Below are 25,582 nucleotides of genomic sequence, written 5' to 3'. Positions count from 1 at the left end.
GAACTAAGTATTGAAGCCTGTTAGATTTCAGTTTCATGTATAGTGTTAAATATCTTCATTCCATGAACAGTCTGGCACTAATAGAAGAAGTCTGGTTCAGCTTTGATTGTGATAAAGGTAAAGTCATCATGCTGCTCTACATTCTGCACGGAATGCAGAGCAAGATGCGTATGATAAGCAGGGTAGGAAAATGGTCATACGTTTTCAACCTTGCCTTCTTGTGCTATAAAATGAACACATATTTACACACTCTGTTAAAAAGGTCCTGGTGCTAATGACTAAAATAATAATTGGCAGATAAATAAATATTAAGAATAAAGAGAATAATGTTATTTTATTTCTTTATTTAAAAAGGGACAATGTACATTAATCAACATTTAAACAAATGTAAATGAACTTGAAAGCTAAAAGGCTTTCATTGGCAGTGCTATATACATAATACATTGTGATTTCACAAAAAAGCATACACAATACAGTTAAACAACATGAGTGGACAAAATCCAATAGCAGATAATACAGGTACACAGTATGAGGTGGATAAAAACAGCATCAGTGTTGACATTGTTGGTTCTCAATAAAGCATTTCTTAACATCACACTTAAATGAATAATAGGATGGGGACTCTGTAACTGCTTGTGGTACTGAATTCCATTGATGTGACGCCCTGAAGGAAAAGGCGGCGCAGGCCATATAAACCCTGAGGGAAACGAGTTTGGCACCCTTATAAATGAGCAGGGACACTATGCAAACTAAATCTGCTCAGTACAAGCCAAAAAAAGCAGGAGTTGGGACATTAATATATACATTTTCATATACACAAATCATCAGAAAACTAAACCCAGAGAAATCTTTCAGCGGCATATACAAAAAAAACAAAAAAAACAAACTAAACAAAACAAAACAAAAAAACAAGCACGGTGGCCGACGATAGGTGACTAATTAATTCTTGCGATGCAAGCATTTAAAAATCTGAAGGCTGTCTTATTATTATGTGTATTTTTAGGGATTTATTTTCCCTATAAAAAAACCACCCTGGGTATCCTTCTGGAATCTTCTACTCTCTACTAGAACGACATAAGATGATCATAGTGTGGGATGTGGTTTTGTTTGAAACACCAGTAAAGAGATCATTTACAGCGTTTTGGTTTCTTGGTAACCTTTCGTTTTTTACGCTTGGAGAAATTTTACATCACTTCCTTTCAAGTCACGCAACTATCTGACAAATACGACTTTCTGACAGACAAACATAACCGTTACATTTTGTGTATTCGGCTTCAGTTCTTTCCAGCAGGAAGTTAATGTATTTTACATTTTGACTTCTGACATCGTGGAAAGCAGTATGACAGCGTACAGCTCGGGGCTACAGCGTAAAAAAACCCGTTTAGCTAAAGAACGCTAAACCGTCTGAATCCAAATTTATCACAGTTCGCAGTCAACACGGCGTTTACCGCTCAGTTTGAAGAGGGGGGAAAACGTGTCACAAAAGTGCCATGCATATTTTATTTTTTTCCAGTCACAAACTGTTGTTTTTCTTACTGTTTGATCTGGGGGAGGCAGTTTGGTGTGGGAAGGCGGCCGTCAAAAACGATAATACATGTTTTTTACAACGTGGCCTGGAAATACCCAGACACCTGCCATACAGAGAGAAATTAGTTTCTTTCCAGATATGAGCTGTTTTCATAACTTCATAGCGCTGGCACGCAATTAGTACACGGTAGGAGGAACAGTTCAAAGAAATATTGTCATCCTTTTTTGATCTAGACCTATTTCACGTTTGCGGACTTGGCTTATTTAAGTGGAATAACATTGTGAAATGGCCTGACAATGAACAACATGCTCTACCATCCTCAATGCATTTGTTTATCCCAGTGCTTGTCAGTCACTTTGCAGAGCATTAGGCACAACAAACAATTATCATTTTGCTGTACATGAGCCGTCATCAAGCTAATTAACAGCAACTCCATTAATGCATTCCTGGACCATATTTCATGACCCTAAGAGACTGAACCAAAGACATACTTTTTTTGTGTCTGAGAGCAGACAAGAGTGTTCACACACACACACACAGTATGGTCAGAATTTATACACAGTACTACAGAATATTATTGAGAGATGACATGGCTCGCCATTAAAATAAGTGTCATGAACAATGACAGGCCCGGGTCCAACTAAGAGGAACATTTGATTTTCCTTCAAAAAATGTTTTCAGGGATACTGGTTGGTTTGATAGGGGGGCTGGTGAGCTCTGTGAGATGCGTGGCTCTTGCGCATGTCCTCGTAGACCGAATCGCTGCGCCTTGCATGCCCGTGCCTCCTACCCATGGACTTCTTCATCTGCAAACAGGAACAATGAGAAAGGACCAGAAATGCCACACTGGACCAGAAATGCCACACTGAACCAGAAATGCCACACTGGGCCATGAACTGTCGCAATCCGACGACGCCGCTGGAGATACTTGCGCTGACTTCGTGAGAAAACTGGCTGCAGAAACCCCAAAAACCACACGGCAGGCTCTTACAGGAAGCGGATCGAGCGCTGCACTGAGGCTCCTCGTCTCGAACCCCTACGCGAGGGTATCGACACCCGCGACGCCGCTCAGCGTCTTCTGCTTATCTAGCGCGGCTGAGCTACAGGTCTGACTGTTCTGCGCAATCCTTAGGTGTCAAAACACCACAGCCCCTGCCGCCTCCTCGGCTCAAAAGCATTCAGTGTGAATGACCGCAGAAATATACTAGGTGACTAAATTAACTCGCCCCACAAAGCAGGATTTTATAAACACATTCTCGGCAGCTTGTGTGTGTGTGTGTGTGTGTGTGTTTGTGCATGTGCGTGTTTGTGTGTGCGCGTGCTTGCGTGTGTGTATGTGTTTGTGCGTGCACGTGCATGTGTGTGTGTGTGTGTGTGTGTGTGTTTGTGTTTGTGCACGTGCATGTGTGTGTGTGTGTGTGTGTGTGGTTGTGCATGTGCGTGTTTGTGTGTGCGCATGCTTGCGTGTGTGTGTTTGTGCGTGTCCGTGTTTTTGTGTGCGTGTGCGTGCACGTGCATGTGTGTGTGTGTGTGTGTGTGTTTGTGTGCATGTGTGTGTGTGTGTGTGTGTTTGTGTGCATGTGTGTGTGTGTGTGTGTGTGTGCGTGTGTGTGCGTGTATGTGTGGGTGTGTGTGTGTGTGTGTGTGTGTGTTTGTGTGTGTGTGTGTGTGTGTTTGTTTGTGTGTGTGTGTGTGTGTGTGCGTGCGTGTGCGTGTATGTGTGTGTGTGTGTGTTTGTGTTTGTGCATGTGCATGTGTGTGTGTATGTGTGGGTGTGTGTGTGTGTGGCCATGCACATGCGTGCTGACCGAGAGTACGCAAGTGTAAAATGCATGGCAGGACATAAGTGTAAAATGCATAGACTTATTTATAGACATGTCATTTTATTCCAAAAACCCACTTGTCTGTCCTGGGGTCTGTACTGGACCTGACAGCTCCCACCCCACCCAATTAAGTTTATACTCACCCTGGGTACCAGCCAGATGAGCAGGAGTGTGAGGCAGAGCAAAAACACCGAGCCAGCAGAGATGGCGCTGACAATCACCAGGTTGGATGGCAGTACTTTCTCTTCTACCTCTGGGCACGGCCTGCCTGTGTCACAGGACAGTTGAGAACGGTTATAAGAGATGGTGCCCTTCTCTTGTTGTTTGCGTTTGCACATTTTTTTTTATGATCAACTGTTTACAAACACACTTACCGTTCACCACAACCATGGAGGAGCCGTCGCCCCCAAATCTTTCCGTTCTGCCGGTTTTGTTATCCATGCGTCTGTACTTGCACCAGTAAACACCGGAGTCATCCACAGTCATGTTGGCAAGTGTGACCTGGAGGTTGTTCAGCTCTCCTTTTGTCTGCAGTCTGCTTTCGTACCCTTTCCCTGGCGTCAGTTTCTTGTTTCTCCCAAACAGGAAAAATATTTCTTCATCCTCATTGAGACCCTGGATTAAATAAACTCCTTCGTAGTCTGTTTCAGTGGTGGAGCATTGCATAGTCAAGGAATCCCCACTGTTCAGCCACTGAAACGGTTCTTTACTCTTTACTGTGGAATGGGAGAGAACACAGTGCAATTATTTCGCTTTTAATCTAACAAGGGACCTTGACCAACCAGTGTAACATTTCTGTATGAAATATATGCTAAAGACACTGATGACTGATCAGCATTGAGTGATACTGATGTATCAGACTCTAGCCTTTCTGTTGCCCTAGGCACTATTGCGGATATTAATTCATACAAATTCTGCATTTGTATGAATTAATATTTTTCACTTTGTCAAATACATTTTCTTTACATTCCTTAAATGAACATAAGACATACAAACATCCACTTGAAACTCCTACTTAAAAAAAAAAAAAAAAATCAACATATCTGTCCTCTGTCTGAGCCATTCTGGGACGTCTCTGTCAGCACATATTTAGGTCAAGTGCAATAAAATGTTTATCACAAGAAGTGAGATATTTTACTTCACATTGAAATGTCTCAGTTGCCTTTACTGAACCAGAAGCGATGGGCGATGACCGTACTCACCTGCAGTCGACCAGGTAGAGCAGGATGCGAAGACCAAAAGGAAGAGACAGTGCACAGAAGTCTCCATCCCTGTGGTACTTTCAACACTGAGGCAGTACGTCTAACTGAACCTGCAAAGCACAGGATATGCTATTCATATGTATATCAGTGAGATCAGTTAGCATTTCCTTACACCAAAAAAGGTTACTCGCCGGATGAAATGGCAAAAACTTGGTGTCAAAGAGCAGTGTACTGCAAGTTGTTATAGCATCTTTGAAAACTTTAACAGCAGCAAGATGCATTGTAATTAATAGCACCAAAACCAGCATTTTGGGAGTCTTTTTTGTTGTTGTTGTAATTTAATCATTTGAACCTAAATAAAGTATTTGTCTTTAAAAACAATCTTTGAGCCTATAGTAGTGAGGAGATTCATTGAGTGGACAATACAAAAGTTAAAAGGCTTGTTTTTCAATATTTGAAATTCTTATGAAAATATCTGCTGTTCTCCACTTGTATAGAAAGGAACAAGTGACACACCTGCAGTGACGCAGCCCAGCAATGCAATTCAGGCCACAAAAACATGTCTATCCAGTATTTAGAGCATATTTATGTAGGCCATACACAAACTCTTCTTTGAGCAGAGCAACAACCCGATTTTTGCTCATCTAGCCTAGCCTGAAATTTTACGTCAAATAGTAATGACTTGTCAGTAGTCATTACCTGTTTCAGTTACTTTCAAAACTTCAATTTAAACAAAAGTACAAGCAACCCGATGTTACAAATGACCTAGTCGGTATAATTGTAATGGAGGGAAAATTTTAACAGTAAATTAAAAAGAAATTATAATGCACAAATACAAGTGTTAATCAAGTGAACACATTTCCAACAGTAATGTGAGACCTGCCACATCTTCAGATTATGAAGCATGGGGCTTTATTTAAGAAAAAGAAGCAAATATTGATGCCGAAGCAACTTTGTAACTTAGCATGAAGGGAATTGTGATAATTTCCAAATTGATGAGGAAAGCCTCTTTTTTTTGTTTCTTAACACCCAGGTAAGCTTTTACAAAGCAAATACCTTACTATACCGACAAATCCGGTGTGTGCTAATTATAAGTGCTTGTGATCTGGTGCCTGTTTCTTTTCCATTAATCACAAGGAGCATCCAGAAGATCATGCTATGTCAACGCAGCAAGCAAATTAGTTGAACACATTTATGGTAAATGGACTGCATTTATATAGCACTTTTTATCCAAAAAAAAATATATAGCGCTTTTTATCACTCACACGCCAATGGTGAAAGGCTGCCGTGCAAGGTACCAGCTTCGCTGCTTGGACCCCTAATAATGATAATAAATAAATAAATAAATAAATAAAAAGCTGCAGACAGCACTACACAGGGTCCAAGCAGACAATCAACACCATGGGTGGTCATATCTGAATACATGAAATGTTGGTTCAACTATAGACTAGACTGCAATAATGTTTTTCGGTTGGGACACTGAAAAAACCTTCATCTGTTGCCTTGTGAACTTATCAATTTTAAATTCTTTAAATTCTGATTTACTAAATAAATAACTGGGCTAATGAAACAATTAAGAGAAGTTGGCATTAAATCCAGATAATGTTATGGCCCTCCTTGTCCAGCCCTGCACGACACCACACATATTATGTTTTGCCCAGACACACGTGTGGTACTAATCCGTACAGTTAGCCAATAAACCAAGTCTAGAATCAAAGTAAATTGCATAATTTCCGCATCAGAACAAAAAATGCAATTTAACACTGCAGCAGTGATTTTTCACATAGACAATACCTTTATCGCACTTTTAAAGAGAACAGTGCGCTGTTGAAATTTGTAGTAGGCCTAGTTTCATGCGAATTGATCAATCACTCTAGAAGATGTCATTTAAGTGTTAATTTATTCAAAACTGTGAAAAGAAATTGCGAGGAGAGGAATATAATGGCATTAGACGTGATTGACAACGTGGTCAAGAGTTATGGCTGTTTAGATACTGAAAATTAAATTCCATTGCTACAGTGCCACCAACTGGCCAATAAGAGCATTCCATTCAAGCAGGGTTTCAAGTTGTATACAAAAATCTCATAGAAAACACGTTTTAAAAGTACAAAATTGCCAAGTTACTCACACATACAAGACATCCACCGTCTACAACTCATTCATTCAGGCTGCCAAAATCCAGGCCTGCCATTAAAAGTATTGATATCAAAATGACGCCAAGTTACGGTACTACAAACAATATAGGCTATCTTGCCTCACCAAAATCAAATAAGATGTATTCCAAAGCAGTGCTACCCAATATTTCCTCAATTCTTTGAGGTCACTTGGCCCTTAGTGTCCTTATCGAAGGGTATATATAACAGTCTGTATAAAACATTAATCGTTAAAGTGGAGGGTGAAGTAACGTGTGAATTTTATGGCACTGATGTGCTTTTCTCATGTTCGGTACTACTAGTTATAATTATGAGTAAATTATTATTTTAAATGTAATGTTTTAATGGGGAGTTGCAGAACGTACATACGTAGTAATTGTTTGTATGTGGCTAGATAGAGAACAGGGCGAGGTACCATGAATGTAGAAACGTGGCGTTTGCTGATAAGAAGGTTTTGTACGGTAGCCAAGAGAAGAAATATAGTAAGTAGAAATGGCACAGTGGTGAACTGGTGTAACTTTTTAATAAAAGGAATACATTTGCCATCATGAAATGCATATGGGTGGCCGTGAGTGAGTTTTGGTAAAGAAAATATAAAAGCGTAAGAAAACGTTAGTGTAAAAGAGGAAATTATCTGCCTGAGGGCAAGGCGGGATTTGTTCCTTCAACCGGAGGTTTACCAGTCTGTGACTTTGTTAGTGCAGCACCATGACATAGCTATGCAATGTGTGAAATATCATTAGGAAACCTTTTTGTGGTTTTAAAGAAGAGCACAGGCCAGTAAGCACAGAAGAGCTCCCGTTGAATCCATATGGCTTTGCAACATTGTAGCCGGTTAATAACTGAACGTGCAGACGGTACGTCATAATGCAGTGTATACGTTCAGTGAACGGCGGGTAGATATGGTGCAAAAGCAATAATTGAGAAATAGTAGACAATTATTAGTGAGGGTAAAAGGAGGTTAAAGAATCATGCCCCGAGCTGGGCTTGAACCTAAGACCCCCTGTTCGTGAGACTGTAACCTTACCCACTAGGCCACAGGCATATTAACTGCATAAACTGGAAATGTTTCAGAGTAAAAAGGTATGCGTGTGTATGCAAGTTTTTGATTAGGTCGTGTAGGTGAAGATTTGGCTGATGTCGGTAGAATGTCCAATGGGGAGACATGTTGTTAGTGGGATAGGCGGCAGGCAAAATAAGAATGAGAAGAAGAAGAAGAAGAAAGAGAAGAAGAAGGAGAAAATGCAAAATCCCCTTAGTTTGGGGCTTTATTGTGTGGACATGTGAAGTTGTTTATGAAATCTGTCTATTGAAATGGGGTCAGAATGTACAGAATTTCATGTTTTTAAGGGCTGAGTGTCTGTGGCTGTTGTGGTTATTTCTGTGGGGAACCCTGAAAAGTGCCAAACTCTCGGTGCTGTATAGGTATGGGGCATGCCTGCCATCCCAATAAAATAATAAGATGGTTTGCATTCCAGCGCTATAATCGGCACATTCTGTATGAACTCAGGGAGTGATGTCAGAGCTGAATGGCCTAGCATATTGGGGTCAGCCTTCTGTGGTTAGCAATGCCTATCCCATTGGTTCAGAAAAAAGATGGTTAAAGCAGTTACTGTATCTCAGTTTTGTTTTCATGTTTTTTTACTTGCCACTTAACATTTTTGAGTGATATTTTTTGTTGTTGTTTTGTTTTGGGTTTTTTTGTGTGTGTATGTTTCCTAGGACCTACCATCGGTATGGAAAACAAACAATGTCAGGATGTCATGCAGGGCTTTTATATACATAATTGACATTGCACAACAGATTCTAAAATTATCAAATTGATATCATGGAAAATAAAGTGGGATTTCAAATCAATTTTTAAAAGGTATAACAAGAAATGCATGTAAATGAGGTAGAAGCATTAAAGCTATGTATGTGTTGAACAGGTATTTTCACCTCCGGGAAGTGGTGCAGCCAGAGGAGTTAGCATCTTAATTGCCAAAAGTGAAAATCTCAGTATTAATTGTTGAGAACAATGGTCTGGTTTATTAGATGTACTATTGATAATGTCTACGGACCTCACTCTGGGAAAGCTGCATTAATATTATTTCTCACTTTATTTTTATCACAATTTTCTGGAAACCCCATTGTGCTGGTAGCATGGTAGATAGATAGATAGATAGATAGATAGATAGATAGATAGATAGATAGATAGATAGATAGATAGATAGATAGATAGATAGATAGATAGATAGATAGATAGATAGATAGATAGATAGATAGATAGATAGATAGATAGATAGATAGATAGATAGATAGATACTTTTTTAATCCCGAGGGACATTCAGCTGTCCGTTTGCTCACGTAACAGAGCCGAGTGCAACAATGCACCAGGAAGTAAGAAATGAATAGTGTCGATGGCCGTACAGAGAGGCCGTTCTCGTTGCCCACTTCCAGCAGATGGCGCTCTCTCTGCTGATTTTAAAGAGCTCTAGAATACAATGGCCCTAAACAATATGACGTATAGTTAATCCCCGTAATTGTCGTTTATTCGTTGTTCTGAGTACATAATTCATATTCGAATTATTTTCTTATATAGTTTATATACAATTCCTTAAATCGAAATGTGTAAAACTCTCAGATTTATTATTATACAGTGCAGTCCGTAATTATTTGGACAGTGACACACTTTTTGTTATTTTGGCTGTGTACTTCAGAACACTGGATTTGAATTGAAATCAAGAGGTAAAAGTGCAGACGGTCAGCTTTGAGGGTATTTACATATCCTATGATCCATTTAGAAATTACAGCCCTTTTCATACATAGTCCTGCCATTTTAGGAGACCAAAAGTAATTGGACAATTTAACACAATCTTAAATTAAGTCATCAAATTTAGTAATTTTCATTTGATCACTGCCTGAAGTCAGTGTCCCACAGACATCACAAGATTTCCCATGTGATGCTCTGCTAGTCCTGGACTGCAGCGATTTTCAGTTTCTGTTCATTTTGGGGATATTTTTGCGTTGGGAAATTCACTTGGCCAGTAAAGAACATTCCACTTTTTGGTCCCTTGGGTGTGTTTGGGGTCATTACCCTGTCGAATGAGTTTTGAAGCATTTCCTTCTCAGCAGATGTCTGTTATTTAGTCCACATGTTTATCCCACAGTGGGGAAATTCCTTTGGCTCCAACACACAATATATGAAGGACTTAAAAACATCAACAGACAGTACACAATGGGCAGACGTATTTGGCTCCAACATGCAACACAAAGGTTTAAAAAAAAAAAAAACATTGACAGTAAATACGCAGAGTTGAACCAATGAGTGATCAATTTTCTGCTACTTTCCAATTTTCTACTACTTGTTTGCGAGAGTATAATCTGCTGGAGAGCTCATTGAGCTTTATCCCCGCTGGGATGGTGGAGCATGCGTGATGTTTTGTCCTTATTCTGCGCAGAAGCCGCTCCTCTATGTATCCTCAGATGGCCACGCAGTGAGTGGCTTGAGCCAAAAATGATTTGTGTGACCTTGTTTTCCATGAGGTCCTCTACTGCAATCTGTCCCAGCCCTATGGCTCGACTAGCCAGTCTCACTGCTTTTTTCCGATTTGCTCTGGTTTTGTGTTCTCATATTTCCAAGTATACATAAGAGACAGAAAGATAAGATGCATTGGAGAACCGTTAAAAGTTTTGTCCACATTAAAATAGCTCTGGCTCCTTAAAATAATGTTATCGGCGCTGTTGAAGTTCGCTGTATTTTGACTGAGCATATTGGTTGAACTTCAGCAGGTCATTGATCTCCACCCCAAGCTGTTTCTACCTTCTCAACTGATTCCCCTCTGATGGTTGCGGGTGGATAAGCAGTGGTGCTTTGTTTAATACGATGTCTTTGGTTTTTGGCTGGACCGCAACAGCGGGGCCAGCCGTACAAACATGAATGTCTGTGACTGAGGGAGTGACTGAGTGATGAAGTTACACCATCGGTCGGCCGAGTTATGATGTCATCACCGTTGGTCGCCCGGTCCAGCCATATACTAGGTTTTAACCTGCTCTTGTTTGAGATTGATTTCTAAATCACACCAGTCAGTAAAAAAGTATCCCCCCTTTCAAAGGCCTGAATTCACCCCTGGGATTGGTTAAGAAGCCCAACAATGACAAATACATTTCATTAAATAGAGAAATACCTGAATTCATTGCCATAAACATGAATTCTGTCTCATCCATCCAAATTGTATGGGAAGCCTTCAAAGCTACCTGTAGAGGCTGGATTATAAAAATATAAATTATTCAACTGCAAATAAAGGAGAACATGTTAAAGAATAAAAAATAAAAAAATAGTGGAACTTCAGACTCCAGAAACACATGTGCAGGACCCAAATAACCCCAACTAACCTCTGACTCGGGTCTGTTTCCAACCTCTCCAGCACAACTGATTCTGCAAATGATTTTGTGTACTTGCATTAGTTATTCTTCAAATAAATAAATAATTGGCTTTGCAGAAGGTACAGTGTGGTGGGGTGGGCGTGGTTTAAGCGTCGGCTGCAGAGAGAGAGAGTGTGAGAGGAGCGGCTCTCGGATCCTTCGTCACAACTGTCAGCTGGAGGCAATCAGCGCCGATAACAAGACGGCTACGAAACCTTTGAGTTTAATGATTGTCCGAAAAAGCCGAGAGCTTGAATAAAAGAGCACGGAAGTGCAAATAACGAAAACGGTTGTCTCCCGTGAGTGTGTTTTTAACCAGGAGGGGTGACACTCGCCACATACAGTAGTGCCCTTTTTAGTAGATCAGGGTCCGGTGGGCCTCATTCAAGGCTGCCTCACTTCTAGCAATACGAGGAGGCTCTAGAAATACGAGGACGTCAAGAGGCCAGCTCCCTTCAGCATCCGGCAGGAACAATATCGCTGGAGGCTGAAAAAAACTTTTGACAGGACAGTGGCCTTACTTATGCTGCTCACTCGCTAAAGCTGGTTTCGGTCCAGTATGCATGCAGTGGATTAAGGCACTACAATGAACCAATCGCCTTTAAACTATGTTACAGCTAAAAAGTCCCCCTTTCACCTTTTCAAGTCCACACGAGATGATTTTATTTTAGCACTAGAAGCTCTTGCTTGTGCTAATATTTAATGAAGAAATAATGGCTATTAATATATGTGGACATGATTTCAAAGCCTGATTTGAAAACTGTGTCATGTAATCACGTTAATATGTATGGCATTAATCATACAATTATGTTCAGTTATCTTCAATTTATGTTTCTCAGCAAAACGAATATGCTTAGCTAGCATATCAGCTTGCCAGTGAGCTAGGTAGGCTATCCGTGGTTAGCTCACGCATTAGCAATATGAACCACAGGGGAAGAACATCGACTACACTGATGGTCAGTCAATCAGAGATGTGTAGGCTACTGGTGATTTCACTAGGCTTATTTTCGTATAACTGTCTGGTAGACCTGCTGTTAACCGAGCAAGTTATTGTCGTAGGTTTTCGCCACAGTCATTTAATGAGCCAGTAACTGCTACTAGCTACTCCGTCGTTTGTGGTGTTCACTTGCTGGGTGACGCTAGCTGGTCGATCGTTCGCAAGTCACTTTCTACCGAATAAAAATTAACACTGTCCGCGGTGATTAACAAATCTACCAAGTATATTAACTGATCTGCAGTGTAAATATGACAGCGCACTTTGTACGGCAAGTTTTCCACCTGGTGCATGAAGACAAAAATAATGTAGCCTACATTGAATTTCTAATTATTATTGGACTTTTATTGGACTACCAAATATAGCAAGCTGATTACGCTTTCTGCCAACTAATTATTTGGTTAAGTAGGCTAAAGGAAATAGTAAAAATGACTCGGCTACCGAAAAACTTTATTATTTTATGGTCGTCTAGTGCAGCTGTAAATAGCACACGCCATAATGAAATCACTACGAAATGGGATGCCTGCATTTTCTGACTTCGCACAGGTGGACTGTGGTCGGAGCCGCAATGTCAAGGCCAAGAGGCGCCACCTCCCACCCAGAGACTGTAAAAAAATATGGACAAAGCTACTGTGACGTCACCCATTGACTCTCCGTGGGTCTCCGAAAATACGTTTTGAAGCTCAATGGCGGGCGCGGCCATTTTGGAGTTGGAGCCAAAACCACAGAGTTTAAAAGCCGCTCTGTGATTTTTACAATTTGATTGACAGTCCGGTGCGGAAAAGCCCATCAACCTGAACGAGGCTAGCTGACTGTCTGCCGTTATGTTTTAAAATATATTATCAGATGTTTACGGAGTTTAATTTCCATCCGTGACTGTACTGTCATGTAATCACGTTATATGTATGACATTAAAAATACAATTAGGCTATGTTCAGTTATCTTCAATTCATGTTTCTCAGCAAAACGAATATGCTTAACTAGCATATCAGCTTGCCAGTGAGCTAGGTAGGCTATCCGTGGTTAGCTCACGCATTAGCAATATGAACCACAGGGGAAGAACATTGACTACACTGATGGTCAATCAATCGGAGATGTGTAGGCTACTGGTGATTTGACTAGGCTAATTTTCGTATAACTGTCTGGTAGATCTGCTGTTAACCGAGCAAGTTATCGTCGTAGGTTTTCGCCAGTCAGTTAATGAGCCAGTAACTGCTACTACTAGCTACTCCATCGCCGTTTGTGGTGTTCACTTGCTGGGTGACGCTAGCTGACCGATCGTTCGCAAATCACTTTCTACCGAATAAAAATTAACACTGTCAGCGGTTATTAACAAATCTACCAAGTATTTTAATAACTGATCTGCAGGCGTGTAAATATGACAACGCACTTTGTACAGCAAGTTTTCCACCTGGTGCATGAAGACAAAAATAATGTAGCCTACGTTGAATTTCTAATTATTATTAGGCTATCGTTTTTTTCTTGTAAATCATCAAAACCAATGGAGAAAAGCCAATATACGCAAGGAGCCCCCAGAACCGATTCTGAGAACCACTGTCTTAAATGCCTAGCTTGTCGGTCTCTTAAATGCTAAAAACATATTCCTTTCTAAATGCCAAGATGGTTAATTTCGTTAAATTCTGTGTGTGTGATTTCAGCAAATGAACCTTGAGACTCTTAATTCGCTTCGTGAAACTGAAAAAGTGTTTATCCCAAAATCGGGATTATAGTAGCTTTGTCACATGCTTGAAGCATGGCCCAGGTAGACATTTACGGAATGTACACGACTGACAAGCCGCCAAACACGTTTGACAGATTGAATGTTTGCCGGTTAAGGTTAGCTAGCTAGTCAAACGGCTTGGTAGCCGAAGTTGCGAACTGTTTTAGCACAGGCTACTGCTGGTTTACCAAATATAGCAGGCTGATTACGCTTTCTGCCGAGTAATTATTTGGTTAAGTAGGCTAAAGGAAATAGTAAAAATTACTCGGCTACCGAAAAACTTAAGAGGAGGATTATTTTATGGTCGTCTAGTGCAGCTGTAAATAGCACACGCCATAATGAAATCACCACGAAATGGGATGCCTGCATTTTCAGACTTAGCACAGGCGGACCGTAGCCGGAGCCGCAATGGCAAGGCCAAGAAGCGCCACCGCCCACCCCAGTGACCATAGACTGTGGCCCCTACTGTAGCATAGTCTTCCGAAGTTATCCGGAAGTGACGCAAGCTGTACCTCATTGGTCCAGAACAAATATTGGCCCTGTGCCCAAATGATGCAATAAATCATAAAATAGACCCATGGACAGTCATAAGACGAATAAAATACACCTATTATGACTATTTGTTCTTGTGAGAAAAAATTAGTGGCTTTGTATTTTTATTGCATTTGTACCGTAGACTTACATGGAAACCGGATATGAAAACACCTATACTGGAGCCATCCGTAGTGGCGCTAGTGAGCAACCAGGAACTACAACACCAGGAAATGAGCTTCAAAAACGAAGTCTGGTTTTGGCCGCTTGCTCCCACCCCAGTGACCATAGACTGTAGCCCTTACTGTAGCTTAGTCCTCAGCAGTAACCAGGAAGTGACGCAAACTGTACCTCATTGGTCCACAACAAATATTGTGAGCTTCAACAAATATTATGAGCTTCAAAAACGAAGTCTGGTTTTGGCCGCTTGCTTGATGCACAAAGCACTGAAAACATTATTTATTTATTTTTATTTCATTCGTTTATTTAAACAGGGGCAGTGTACAAAGAACATTACATCTTTCCCTGTTTTATATAAGGTTAATGTACCGGGTTATAGCAATTTTCTAATATGCACCTGTAGTCTCTGGGCAGGTAAGAAAGACAGTAAAATAGAAAGTACATTAAGCAGTAAAATAGAAAGGACATTAAAAAACAAAGTACAACATACAAAAATAGTAAAAACATACAAAACACAGTCATCCCCACACCCCAACCCTAAAACAAACTAGTGGCTCGTGTTGTTTTTTCTGAGATGAGTGTGACAAAGTTCCTCAAGGGAGGAGGAGCAGCGTCATGAATAATCTTAAAAATTAGACACTAAAAAGTTAGACACTTGAGTACATGATAAAATTTTCCAAATTTAACATTTAGCGAGTACATGACAGTGGTGATATTGGCGTGTTTTTTAATCATGAATTTTAAGGGCACTTATATGATTTGAGTGGTCTTAAGGCTGTTTTATTTGCCTGGGACAAACTTGACATACAGTACGAAAAGGTGACAGAATCATTGCATTTAAATAGGTCTTTGATGCCTCAACCGTGAGGAAGTTTCTTAAATGTCTAAAATTTGTACGGTTAAATTTCAGTGTGTTACCAATCTTCTTAATATGCTTTTTGAAGTCAAGAGTTGGATCAAGCGTGACGCCCAGGTATTTAAATTCATCCACGTTTTTAATTTTTTGTCCATTTACGCAGATGTCAGGACACTCTAAGTTTGTACTTAGACATATTAGACATTTAACTTTCCGGGAAATTAAAGACCTTTTAACGTTGAGTAATTTTAATTTAGCACACAATGCAGCAGTTCACACAGAAATTTTTGTTCATAATTGCGAAGGCTGAAAAATCTGCAAGGCACTGCAGCTGAAACAGTGTTATCGTACTGATTCCAATGGTTGCCTTTTTCAGTCACATTAATTGAGCTGGATGCCTTTATTTCATGCATAGATGTGTAAGAAAAAAATTTGTCATCACATTTTTGTAACTTTTTTCCAGGAACTAAAATGGCCACTGAAAGAAATTCTTTTGTGCAACTTGCCAGATTAAGAAATACCAACAGTGTGTACTGTACTGCAGGAATACCCACAGTGGGCATCCATTTATCAGAGTAATAACTGCCTCTGTTCATCTGCTAAACTGTACTGTGAAGACCTGCTTTTTCAATGAAAAGGCAGTTCCACGGTCTGTTAAAGCCATTTTACATTTTAAGTCATGATATTTGACCTTCATTTCCCTCTGGATAAACCTGGATGCCCTGCCTGTATATAATGCGCTACTGAAACATAAGAAAATACAAACATTGTTAAAAATAAAAACCTCTACTGTAAAAAAACAAAAAACAAACTTGCATTGTAATCAAAAGGTGCTATCACGAAACAAATCCTCATTATAATTTTAAAGAATCCATCAAAGTAATTATAACGAGTCCAAAAATAAAACAGCATGATAAAGTATTAGAAACAATATATTAGAAGCACCACAAAGAAAGTACAAGTTTTAAACAAATACACTGTGGAAAAGTTTGAATCCACACAGTTTTACAGTTTATCAATACAAATATAAAACAAGCAGATTTAAATGAGCAAAAATGACCCATCGCCCAAAATCTGCAGCATGTGAATTAGTGTACAAGTATGCACAAACCAGTGAAAAGAAAGTAGTGTTAACAATCCAACCATTCAAGCCAAAATACACCATAATTATAACAATCACACCATTCAGAATTCAGCAGTGATTAACACATTTAAAACAAAATCAGCTACTTCTATTTATGGTTTTGTTTTCAAAAGTAGATTGAATGGAACATGATATAAAAAGGAGTTTTTAAAAATCCAAAATGGAAAAAAAAAAAAAAAAGTAGGTAAAACGAATATGCTGGAAAACAGAAGCTGCATTTTCATTCTTTTGGTTAACTGGGTTATAACATCCAACAATTCTTCACTGAAATCAGTAAGGATTCCTAGGAGATCAAAGGATCCCCCATGTGAAACCATCTTGCTACCTTTTTAGTTCACAGACTTCGTTAAGGAATAGTGATCATGTTTCTACATGTACAGCACAAAACATCTGTACACACTCAAGTCCGAAAATATCTTCAGTGAGAACACTAAGGCAAGGAGTGCAACAATGGGGCCCAAATGAACTTCATCTAAATTGCACAATGCAGTAAAGTTTAGACCAACCCTTGTAATGACAATGCGAATGCAGAGGAAACGCCTGTACAATCACCAGGTTGAATTATAATGCTTTGTTGTTGGTGTCCTGGACTCTTAGGAATGTAGTGTTAATTTAGCGACAAAGTTCACGTTGGGATCCACTGTATAGTTCCAAGTTTAACTGCCATTTTTTCACAGATGCTGCGCAGAGCATTTTCTGCACTGCGGTTGCTGTTCTGCCCCCTTTAAACTAGGGTTGAATTATTTCCTCCTCACTACCTATAAAGCACTCGAGCACTTTCAAATCTTGGAAATCCTGTTTCTGCGGTCTGCAGACACAGACCTCACAGCAAAGCAATCTGAGGCATAGGTTTAGGCTGCTCTGCACCATGTCTTTGTAACCAAAATCCAAAACATATCAGTTGATCAGACTTCAAATATCAGTCATTAAGGCACTGTCCGAAACAGCCTCCTAACAAGGTGTGCTCAGAATATGTACTGGCGACTAAACAAAATATTTAAAAATATTCCTCACTGTTTTTCAATCGTACTGCAGAAGTGTCATGATTAGTGCAAAGTAGCCTTTGCAGTAGAAAGGCTTGCTCTCTAATTGATGGGACCCAAAGATAGCTCTGCTTCTTCCTCTGTGAGGGGTCCTAAATTTTCCTATCCAGTGTGCTTAGTAGTAGGCAAGTAAGCTGTTTTGGACATGGCCTAGGCCTTGCCTGTTCCTATGCCGATTCTTATTTTAATGCCTCTTCAATGCACAGCACAATGAGCACTATATACAAGCTTATTGTATTATATTGTTCTGTATCTTTTGACATTTTGTAAAATTGTTTCTGATCACGCTCCACAATTCGACTGAACTGTATTCCCATTTGTCATTTTTTTCCCCTCATTTTGTTTGTGTTATTTTACTTGTGTGATACTTCGTTTTGAGCATTACATTTTCTCACATCACTAATTCGCATGCAGTGTCTCCAAACTTCAGTTTGAGGTTCCATATCAGGAAATGAAGAGGACGTGATGCTCTTTTTGGGTGGAAAAAGGGAAGCCATCTGGTAGAACTGTAAAGAGCAACCGAAAGTAAATTCATCACAGGGGATTACCAAAGCATTCTTGATTGGTAGTTTGTTATGGCAGTGCAATCAGAAATAAAGCTGGAGCAGAGTCATTAGTTTCTCTGAGTTCAGACACACAGAAAGGAAAAGTAAAATTTCGCCATTTCCCCAGAATTTGCAGCGATTTGTTACTATAAGGATTAGACACAGTCCTGAAGAAGGGGCAATAATCCAACTTCATTTGTTTAAAGGTTCAGGCACAGATTCCGTCGTATCGTTCAAACCTGCTGAACCTGTTGAACAAGAAGAGATTGTTATCCACCGCATTGCCTGGAAACCTTTTGAGAGCCTTAAAAAAAACACAAAAAAAAAAAAAAAAAAAACCCCCCCCCAAAAACAAACAAATCTAAGCAACGTTAAAAACGTGAGACATTACCCACTGACTAGGGCACTGACGCAACTGGAAATAATTACCTTCTTCCATCGTGTCTGGACTCATTGCATACATCGCCCCTAAAGGCAGAAGAGAGAAGGTTAGACGTACAGTACACACACTGCCTGCATTGGTCGATGGACCGGTTAACTCTATGTAGCCCATTTCCCCACAACAAAAGGCCTGCCTTCTCATGTTTCTCACAAGAGTTGCAGGATACTGAAAGTTGGAGAAGTTCCCAGATGACGCAAAATGGAAAACATTAATGGAAAATAAAGGACAGATGACAGCAAAACATCCCACACTATTTCTATCCTGCTTATAAAATACATTTTTTAATGACCTATTATTAGATCTATTAAAATCTACCAAGTGCTCTACAGTAGCTCAGGGCTCTTTGTTACTGATGCTGAGGGATTCAGGCAGTTCTGATGCAAATGTCTCGTAAGCAATTCTGCTTTTCTGGCAGCCAATCACCGGTTCTCTCCCCACTTAATGTGGCAGTTTGATTGTGGAGTCATACACCACAGCCCCTAACGCTGCACTGTCCTCTGTACGCACCGGTAAAAGATTAAAACACCACCCTATGGATGACACACAAAATATGGTGCCACTATTTTGAAAAGGCAACTTCAATTAGACATTCAAAGGTAAATCAGTTTCTGAGGGCCATACAGCCAACAGAAAAAGATTCCATGAAAGTGATGCAGTCAAAAGAAATGTAGGAAAGAAGTTCCTCCATTCCAGCAGATTTCCAATGGTTTTACAGAATGGATCACAATTTTACTGTATTCCAGTAAATTGCTTATCCACTATATAGCAGGGCTGCCCAATCCTGTTCCTGGAGATCAACTGTCCTGTAGGTTCTAATTTCAACCACAATTTTACAAATTAGCAGCTCAAAAGAAATCTCTAGCTGATGATGTTTTGCTTGGGTTGAAAACATACAGGATAGTAGATCTCCAGGAGGATTGGGCAGTCCTGATTTATAGGATATCTTTTTGTCTTTAAATTTATTTGTACTTTACTTGGCTATATTATTTTGCACAATTGTACAGTTTTGATATATTCATGTCCATCACTGTGACAGCGATGTTTCTGACTAAAGCCAGATTAAAGTTCAAGAGAGTCTGAGAAACCATTGGAGTATGACTAATAGCTACCGTAAAAACAAAATCATACCCAATATGGGGTGAGTTGATGGCCTTCGGGCCTCTGTAATGAAATGATTTAATTATTAGACCCTCACATTATCCAGGTATCCATTACATTACATTACAGGCATTTAGCAGACGCTCTTATCCAGAGCGACTTACCCTAACTTTTTTACATAGCATTTTACATCCTATCCATTTATACAGCTGGATATATACTGAAGCAATTTCAGTTAAGTACCTTGCTCAAGGGTACAACGGCAGTGTCCTACCCGGGAATCGAACCTGCGACCTTTCGGTTGCAAGTCCAGTTCCTTACCCACTGTGCTACACTACGTCCTACACATCTATATACAGTACTGCGCCATGTCTAAACAGAACACACATTTGTGATTACTCCTAATGACTGTTGAAAATACTGGCAGTTTAATCATTCTTCACCGACCTCCTTTTTTGCTTGGCAAGTGACACTTATTTAGGCTCATTTCCATTTCACACCAACTGTGGAGCAGAGGAGGAGGACGCGTGTGCATTTGTGCGACCACTAGACTGCGCTGCATTGTGCAGCATTCCAATCTGAACAGTTCACAAAATTTCCCAAACCTCTGAGCCAAACAGGAAGTGTGTCAGGAAAAAGGAGGGGGAGCTGAAGACTTTCCTTTGCTGCTTGGCTGAAGCAGCCCGTGCAGATTCCTGCTGAACGCCATTTCTGTACTCACGCTGAGCGCGCCGTCTGCGCAACAGAACCAAAATCAGCAGGCCGCACAGCAGAAATCCAACGATGACGAAGACTACCGCAATGGCCGTCCTCCCGCCGCCTTCTCCGGAGCCGGGGTCACTGACGACTACACAACAACACAAACCCACCCATCAACTTGGGCCCGCACAGAGCCAGGAACAAGCAGCCTGAGAATGGGGCACTTCTGTTGCCTTTCCAAAATGAGAACTGAACAGGTCTATGTACCACCTTACGTTACAATCAACGTATCCACCGCAACTGACAGAAGTGGAGAACAGGAGCATTAGTTGCAGGAATCAAAAAGCCCAATATTATAAATTAAGGCACAGAAGGCCCATTTATAAGCAGTAGGTGTAAAGTTAACCCTACAAACCAACAATTAGCATTGCAAACAGAGATAAATACAACAAACCAATCTTTTACATAGCTATTACATCAGTACCCCAGGCAATTCAAAAAGAAAGAACGAGGACAGCCAAGAGCGTCAGGGGAACCACAGTTTTTTCTGAAGTGGTGTGCCAGGTGAGCAGTTGAATACGCTGATTACAAATGAGACAAATTATTTATATACGTATGGGAATGATCTGTCCCTGCACTGTCAGAAAATCATTTTGTCTCCCCCGCCCCCGCCCCCCAGCATATGAAAAGCATTTTGCAGCAGTGTGTCAGGCAGGTCGCTGGCCATTACTAAGTTTGATGGAATTGGATAAGGATGTTGATGATAAAAAATGATCAGAGTGAAAAGAGTTCCCTTTGCAGTGTAGCTAGATGAAGTGGGGGGGAACAATTAACTTCAAGGCAAGTTGGGAGATTGCATCACAGAAAGTGAAACCGATGAAGATAAATAATTCTTACATTTTTGCCGAAATTTAAGGTCAAATTCCGCCTTTCCTTCTTCCACACCATTGTTGTTGAACACCAAGCACCGATACTGAGGAGCGCTGGAGGACGCCTTAAGCGTGAACTTGCTGGATAAGTTTGTGCGTTTGTCCGTGGTCTCCACCACCGTCATTTCTGCACTGCGGGTCCAGTTGGTGTCATGCTGGTCGTACCAGTGGATCATGCCAACCGGGTAACCCCCAGAGGCATTGCAGAATAATGTGACTTCCATTCCCTCCTGAAGGTCCTTCTCCGGAACTGAGCTCATGTCTGGTTTGGAGTAAGTGGCTAGATAGTGAAAAGAAAGGTCAATTAACATTTGACATTGCAAACTCAACTGTGTACCTACCGCATCCACCTGTTAGTCATTCAGCCTGTTATCAGAAACAAAGTTAATCATGAACTAGTACCAAGCTTTAAACGGCCATTTAATATTAACCCTAGCTGAACACAACACAATAAATCTCGAGAAGCTCATAAAATCTGACTTATTTCTGGCTTTTTTCGTTAGGCTCTCCATGGATCATGGCTATTGACTACAGTTCTTATACGAGATCCCCTTTTCTCTCCAGCTTTTTAAAAATTCCTTTAAAATGGTTAAGTTTAGGAAACTATTTCCAGGAAATCAGACTGTTTATAGGTATGGCTCATTGCCTCAGTAGCATTGGAATGAGGGACTTTGTGGGAATGGGAGAATCAAGCATCAACCGTATGATGGATTTGAAAGAGGACTGGCATTGATAAAGTAGGTGTAAATTAAAGTTTGGGGTGTATAATTTTAGTAAGTTGTAATTCATATAGAGTTCTTTTTTTATAACTTTAAATTTTACCACATACATGCAATCTCAATATTGCAGCCGGGACAACAGGGAAAGAACCCTCATAGAACTATACAGTGTGCACCACAGGAGAACAAAGGCATTAATGTATGCCTCTCAAAACAACATTCAAGTGAAAACAATTATTTAATGTGTGAATTTAAATAAGTGACCTGTCACAGACTCATTACATTTTTGCATTTGCTGCAATCAAAGTACTCCAGTTAAATCCATCAGACTGTTGTTCTGGAACCTGCTCGGTGGTCAAAATTATTAAACATTGAAATCCAACCACATTGCCCCCTCCACCCATCAGGTATGCTTCCAAACAAGTAACTGGGTCGAACAGATTGGACCTGGGTCAGAGACATGGCCACAGCTCAGTCTCGACTCAAAAGGCAATATTAACACCTAAGGGCCCTGGAGGTTTTAAAGAAGGTGCACATGGAGGTTCTAAAGTCTGTTTCCCTTTTCATTTCTCATCATATGAAATATAAAAATGTACATCACTATTATATTTTATATACCCACCTGTGACAGAAAGGCTTACAACTGCTTTGGCTTCACCGCTGTCAGTTGCAACTTCGCATTCATATTTCCCTTCATCTTTCGACAATGTTTCTCTCACCAGAAAGGACACGTCTATGCTGCTGCCAGACATCTGTAACTGCTTAAAGGAGAATCGTGGATCTTCCGGCTCTAGAACTTTGTTATTTATAAACATAATTAAAGGACGCTTCCCTCCTGGCCGCCACCATGATACCCGTAAGACTGTCTCGTTTCTCCCACCAGAATTCAGAAAGCATTTCAATAAAGAGTCCTTGCCAAGGACCCCATGGTTTTCATCCTGGCAATCCAGGGAGAGCAACTCTGCACAAATAAACAAGGCAACATCAGAAAACATGGGGGGGGGGGGGGGGGGGGGGGGGGGGGGGGGGGGGGGGGGGGGGGGGAGAAAAAAAAAAAAAAAAAAAGCCAGACAAATCACAGGACAAAAACACGAGTGAAAGCAATTCAACAAGTTAGACGAGTTAGTTTCATTATTAATCTATGAGCGAAGCCAATCTATGACTGAAACCGCATCCAAACAATGAACGGTGATACGTGAGACATGAGCCTGAACACGACCAGTTTGTGAGCTTGAAATAGAGGAGGAGGAAATTTTACCTTGAAGCTTTTCTTTGATTAATTCATAAACATGCCAATACATTTTGATTTAACAGCAAATAATCCCAGAAGTCAGTACAATAATACACTTTACCTAAGAGGTAAATCATAACAGCTTTTTGAGTGGAGTTTGTAAGCACACTTGACAAAATCTGTGCTTTTCAATAAGCATCTGGGCAGATCATGTTAAGTAATGTTTACGTTAACAATATGCTCTGACTTGGGGCAAAAATAATTACGGTTACATTTTTAAACAAGTTCAAATACTCTGCATATAAGCAAATACTTCATAATTGTGTTATGCACACAAGCAATGCTAATACAAAATTGGGGAATGATTAGCTCTCGTTTTAATATTATTTATTCAGAAAATTAACCGCTTCATTGTTACTGACAATAAAATGATCCGTCTGCCACTGTCTCCAGTTCAGTTCAAAAACAAATGAAACTGTCCAAAGAATCTGATAAATTCATGCATTCGCTTTCAATTTAACAGGGACTTTTTTTACATGTGATATTGGCCAACAAAAACCAACTTACTGTCAGCAGACACTGCACACATGAATTCAGCATACAATACTACAGACAGAATCCAGATGATAGATGCCATTTTTCTCCTTTAATGCAAGACGAAAAGGAAAAACAAGTTATGGTATAACTGAGTAGTATTAACATTGCCATTGACTGAAAAGCACGTTGAATTTTTTTTTTTTTTTTTTTACTCCATATTTGTATAGCTAGCAGTGAAAAGAAGGGTAATAAATAGCAAATAAATGGATGAAACTACTTTAGGACTTTTCAATTATGTAACAGATTTAGGTTAAATTCATGACTGTCAATAACATGAGTAATCTGTAAATAAACTTTGTTTAGCCCAGACTGTGAACCCAGATTTTGTCTTTACATAAACAATTAAGTGGCCATTACTTATTCTTTACTTATTCATCTAAAACATATGTTTTAGAGGAAATCATTCTCATTACTAAATCAAATTAAATGGTTTGCAACATCTATGGCTAAATATTCAGTGCAATAATGATGTTAGGCCGAGATTCCTCCATATTACAGTAGTTCCTGCAGAGCGAGAAACCTGAACATGAGATTCTGCCAAACAACAGTAGGCACTGGCTTCTAATTGGTGTGTAAGGAGTTGCGCAACCTCAACACAGGGTAAATGTTAATTTATGAACATTATTTTGCTGTTGTTATACAGCATGTTGCTGTTGATTTACAATATGTTTTGTGAGAATCTTTTATGGGTAATGAAATATTACAGCAATCTAAAATACATCCCAGTCAGCAAGAAAACTTTCACTTTTCCTTGTAGCCTACGTTACGTTTTAAGCTGAACGCCTAGATGGAGCTTCACCAAGACTGTATAAAAATAGAGCTTCACCGACTTTACCACACAAATGTTCCCTGGGCATTATCTTCACCCTCTGCTGTCGGCCTCTCTCCAACACACAACTGAATCGCACACGTGTGCTTGAAGTTCAGTTATCAAGAGCACCAACTAAAATACTGAAAATTACGTTCATGCCAGATAGCTTAGATATTCTAACGAGATATTAAAACAGAAACGATCAATTCATAATATTTCGAGGATATGGCTAGCAAGTTGAAGTAAAAAAGAAAACGGTTTGTGCATTAAGAAAACAAATAGAAAATTCGATATTTCCCTTACCTTAATGCAAGTGAATTTAAATAAATGAACAGCCAAGTCCTTTCCGTGTTGCTGTGTAAAACGAACTGCTTGTTCGTGATTTAGTTACTTTCGGTTTCACGTTAGTCAAATCTTCCCGTCTCTACCAATCGGGACTCGTTCAGCACTGTTACACGGCCGGCTCAAAGGGCCGTAACAAACACTAAACACCAAGTCCAAATCACCAAAAACCAGACAGAAACTGATCTAAAAACACAAACATTTATTAATCTAAAACACAAACTAAAACAAACAAAAACCCCACAAGGTCTTCACAAAAACCTACCGAACGCAAAAAACACAAAAGAAACCCCAAAGATCTCCCCAGCCTCATACTGCAGGCAGGTGGAGGCAATCAAGCAATTAAGCAATTAGGTATTACCTCCACCTGCACTACCCAGGCAAGCAGAGGCTGGGGACGTAACAAGCACGTCCATATTTTTTTACCAATCAAATCTCCCCTTTTCTGTAGCTCCATTTCTTATTTATTTATTCATTTATTTTACCATGACAACAAACTTAACTAGAATGTTTTATTTTATTTGGAATGGTTCTTTTCTGGTTTTTATTTTATTTAATTTATTTCCCCATATTCTCACATGTCATTCTCCC

At 39.9% G+C, this 25,582-nt stretch overlaps 2 protein-coding genes across 18 annotated transcripts in view; both read right to left on the bottom strand.

Annotated features, from left to right (window-relative positions):
- Positions 1-324: 324 nt before the first annotated feature.
- On the bottom strand, positions 325-25,101 carry si:rp71-81e14.2 (uncharacterized protein LOC100002239 homolog). The gene is made up of 5 exons (XM_035406742.1): positions 24,953-25,101; positions 4,554-4,663; positions 3,726-4,067; positions 3,495-3,619; positions 325-2,334 (listed from the first exon to the last, which is right to left on the bottom strand). Exons 2-5 carry the CDS (start codon positions 4,618-4,620, stop codon positions 2,206-2,208), a joined length of 663 nt encoding a protein of 220 aa, XP_035262633.1. The 5' UTR covers positions 4,621-4,663; positions 24,953-25,101; the 3' UTR covers positions 325-2,205.
- The window catches only part of LOC118221546 (hemicentin-1-like), a 221,066-nt gene continuing 213,049 nt past the window's right edge, over positions 17,566-25,582 (bottom strand). For 9 of the 17 annotated variants that reach the window (XM_035406716.1, XM_035406703.1, XM_035406704.1 and 6 more), the window contains 5 exons: positions 21,260-21,571; positions 20,385-20,510; positions 19,694-19,726; positions 18,553-18,591; positions 17,566-18,371 (listed from right to left, as the gene is read on the bottom strand). In XM_035406716.1, coding sequence (XP_035262607.1) covers positions 18,316-18,371; positions 18,553-18,591; positions 19,694-19,726; positions 20,385-20,510; positions 21,260-21,571 — 566 coding nt within the window. In that variant the 3' untranslated portion in view covers positions 17,566-18,315. Of the gene's footprint in view, positions 18,372-18,552; positions 18,592-19,693; positions 19,727-20,384; positions 20,511-21,259; positions 21,572-22,632; positions 22,972-25,582 lie in introns of all 17 variants that reach the window. The other 8 variants (XM_035406714.1, XM_035406731.1, XM_035406713.1 and 5 more) reach the window with 6 other exon arrangements.

Source organism: Anguilla anguilla, chromosome 2, assembly GCF_013347855.1.
Source record: "Anguilla anguilla isolate fAngAng1 chromosome 2, fAngAng1.pri, whole genome shotgun sequence".
Lineage (NCBI taxonomy): Eukaryota > Metazoa > Chordata > Actinopteri > Anguilliformes > Anguillidae > Anguilla > Anguilla anguilla.
Note: the sequence above shows the minus strand (reverse complement) of the source record. Positions and strands in the feature narration are given on the sequence as shown.

What these genes read in the sequence shown, in the direction of transcription:
- si:rp71-81e14.2 (XM_035406742.1), bottom strand. Translation starts at nt 4,620, where the DNA reads ATGGAGACTTCTGTGCACTGTCTCTTCCTTTTGGTCTTCGCATCCTGC. An exon ending in CTCCATGGTTGTGGTGAACG is followed by an intron (nt 3,620 to 3,725) that starts GTAAGTGTGTTT and finishes CCTGTGACACAG; the next exon opens with GCAGGCCGTGCCCAGAGGTA. An exon ending in TCATCTGGCTGGTACCCAGG is followed by an intron (nt 2,335 to 3,494) that starts GTGAGTATAAAC and finishes TCCTGTTTGCAG; the next exon opens with ATGAAGAAGTCCATGGGTAG.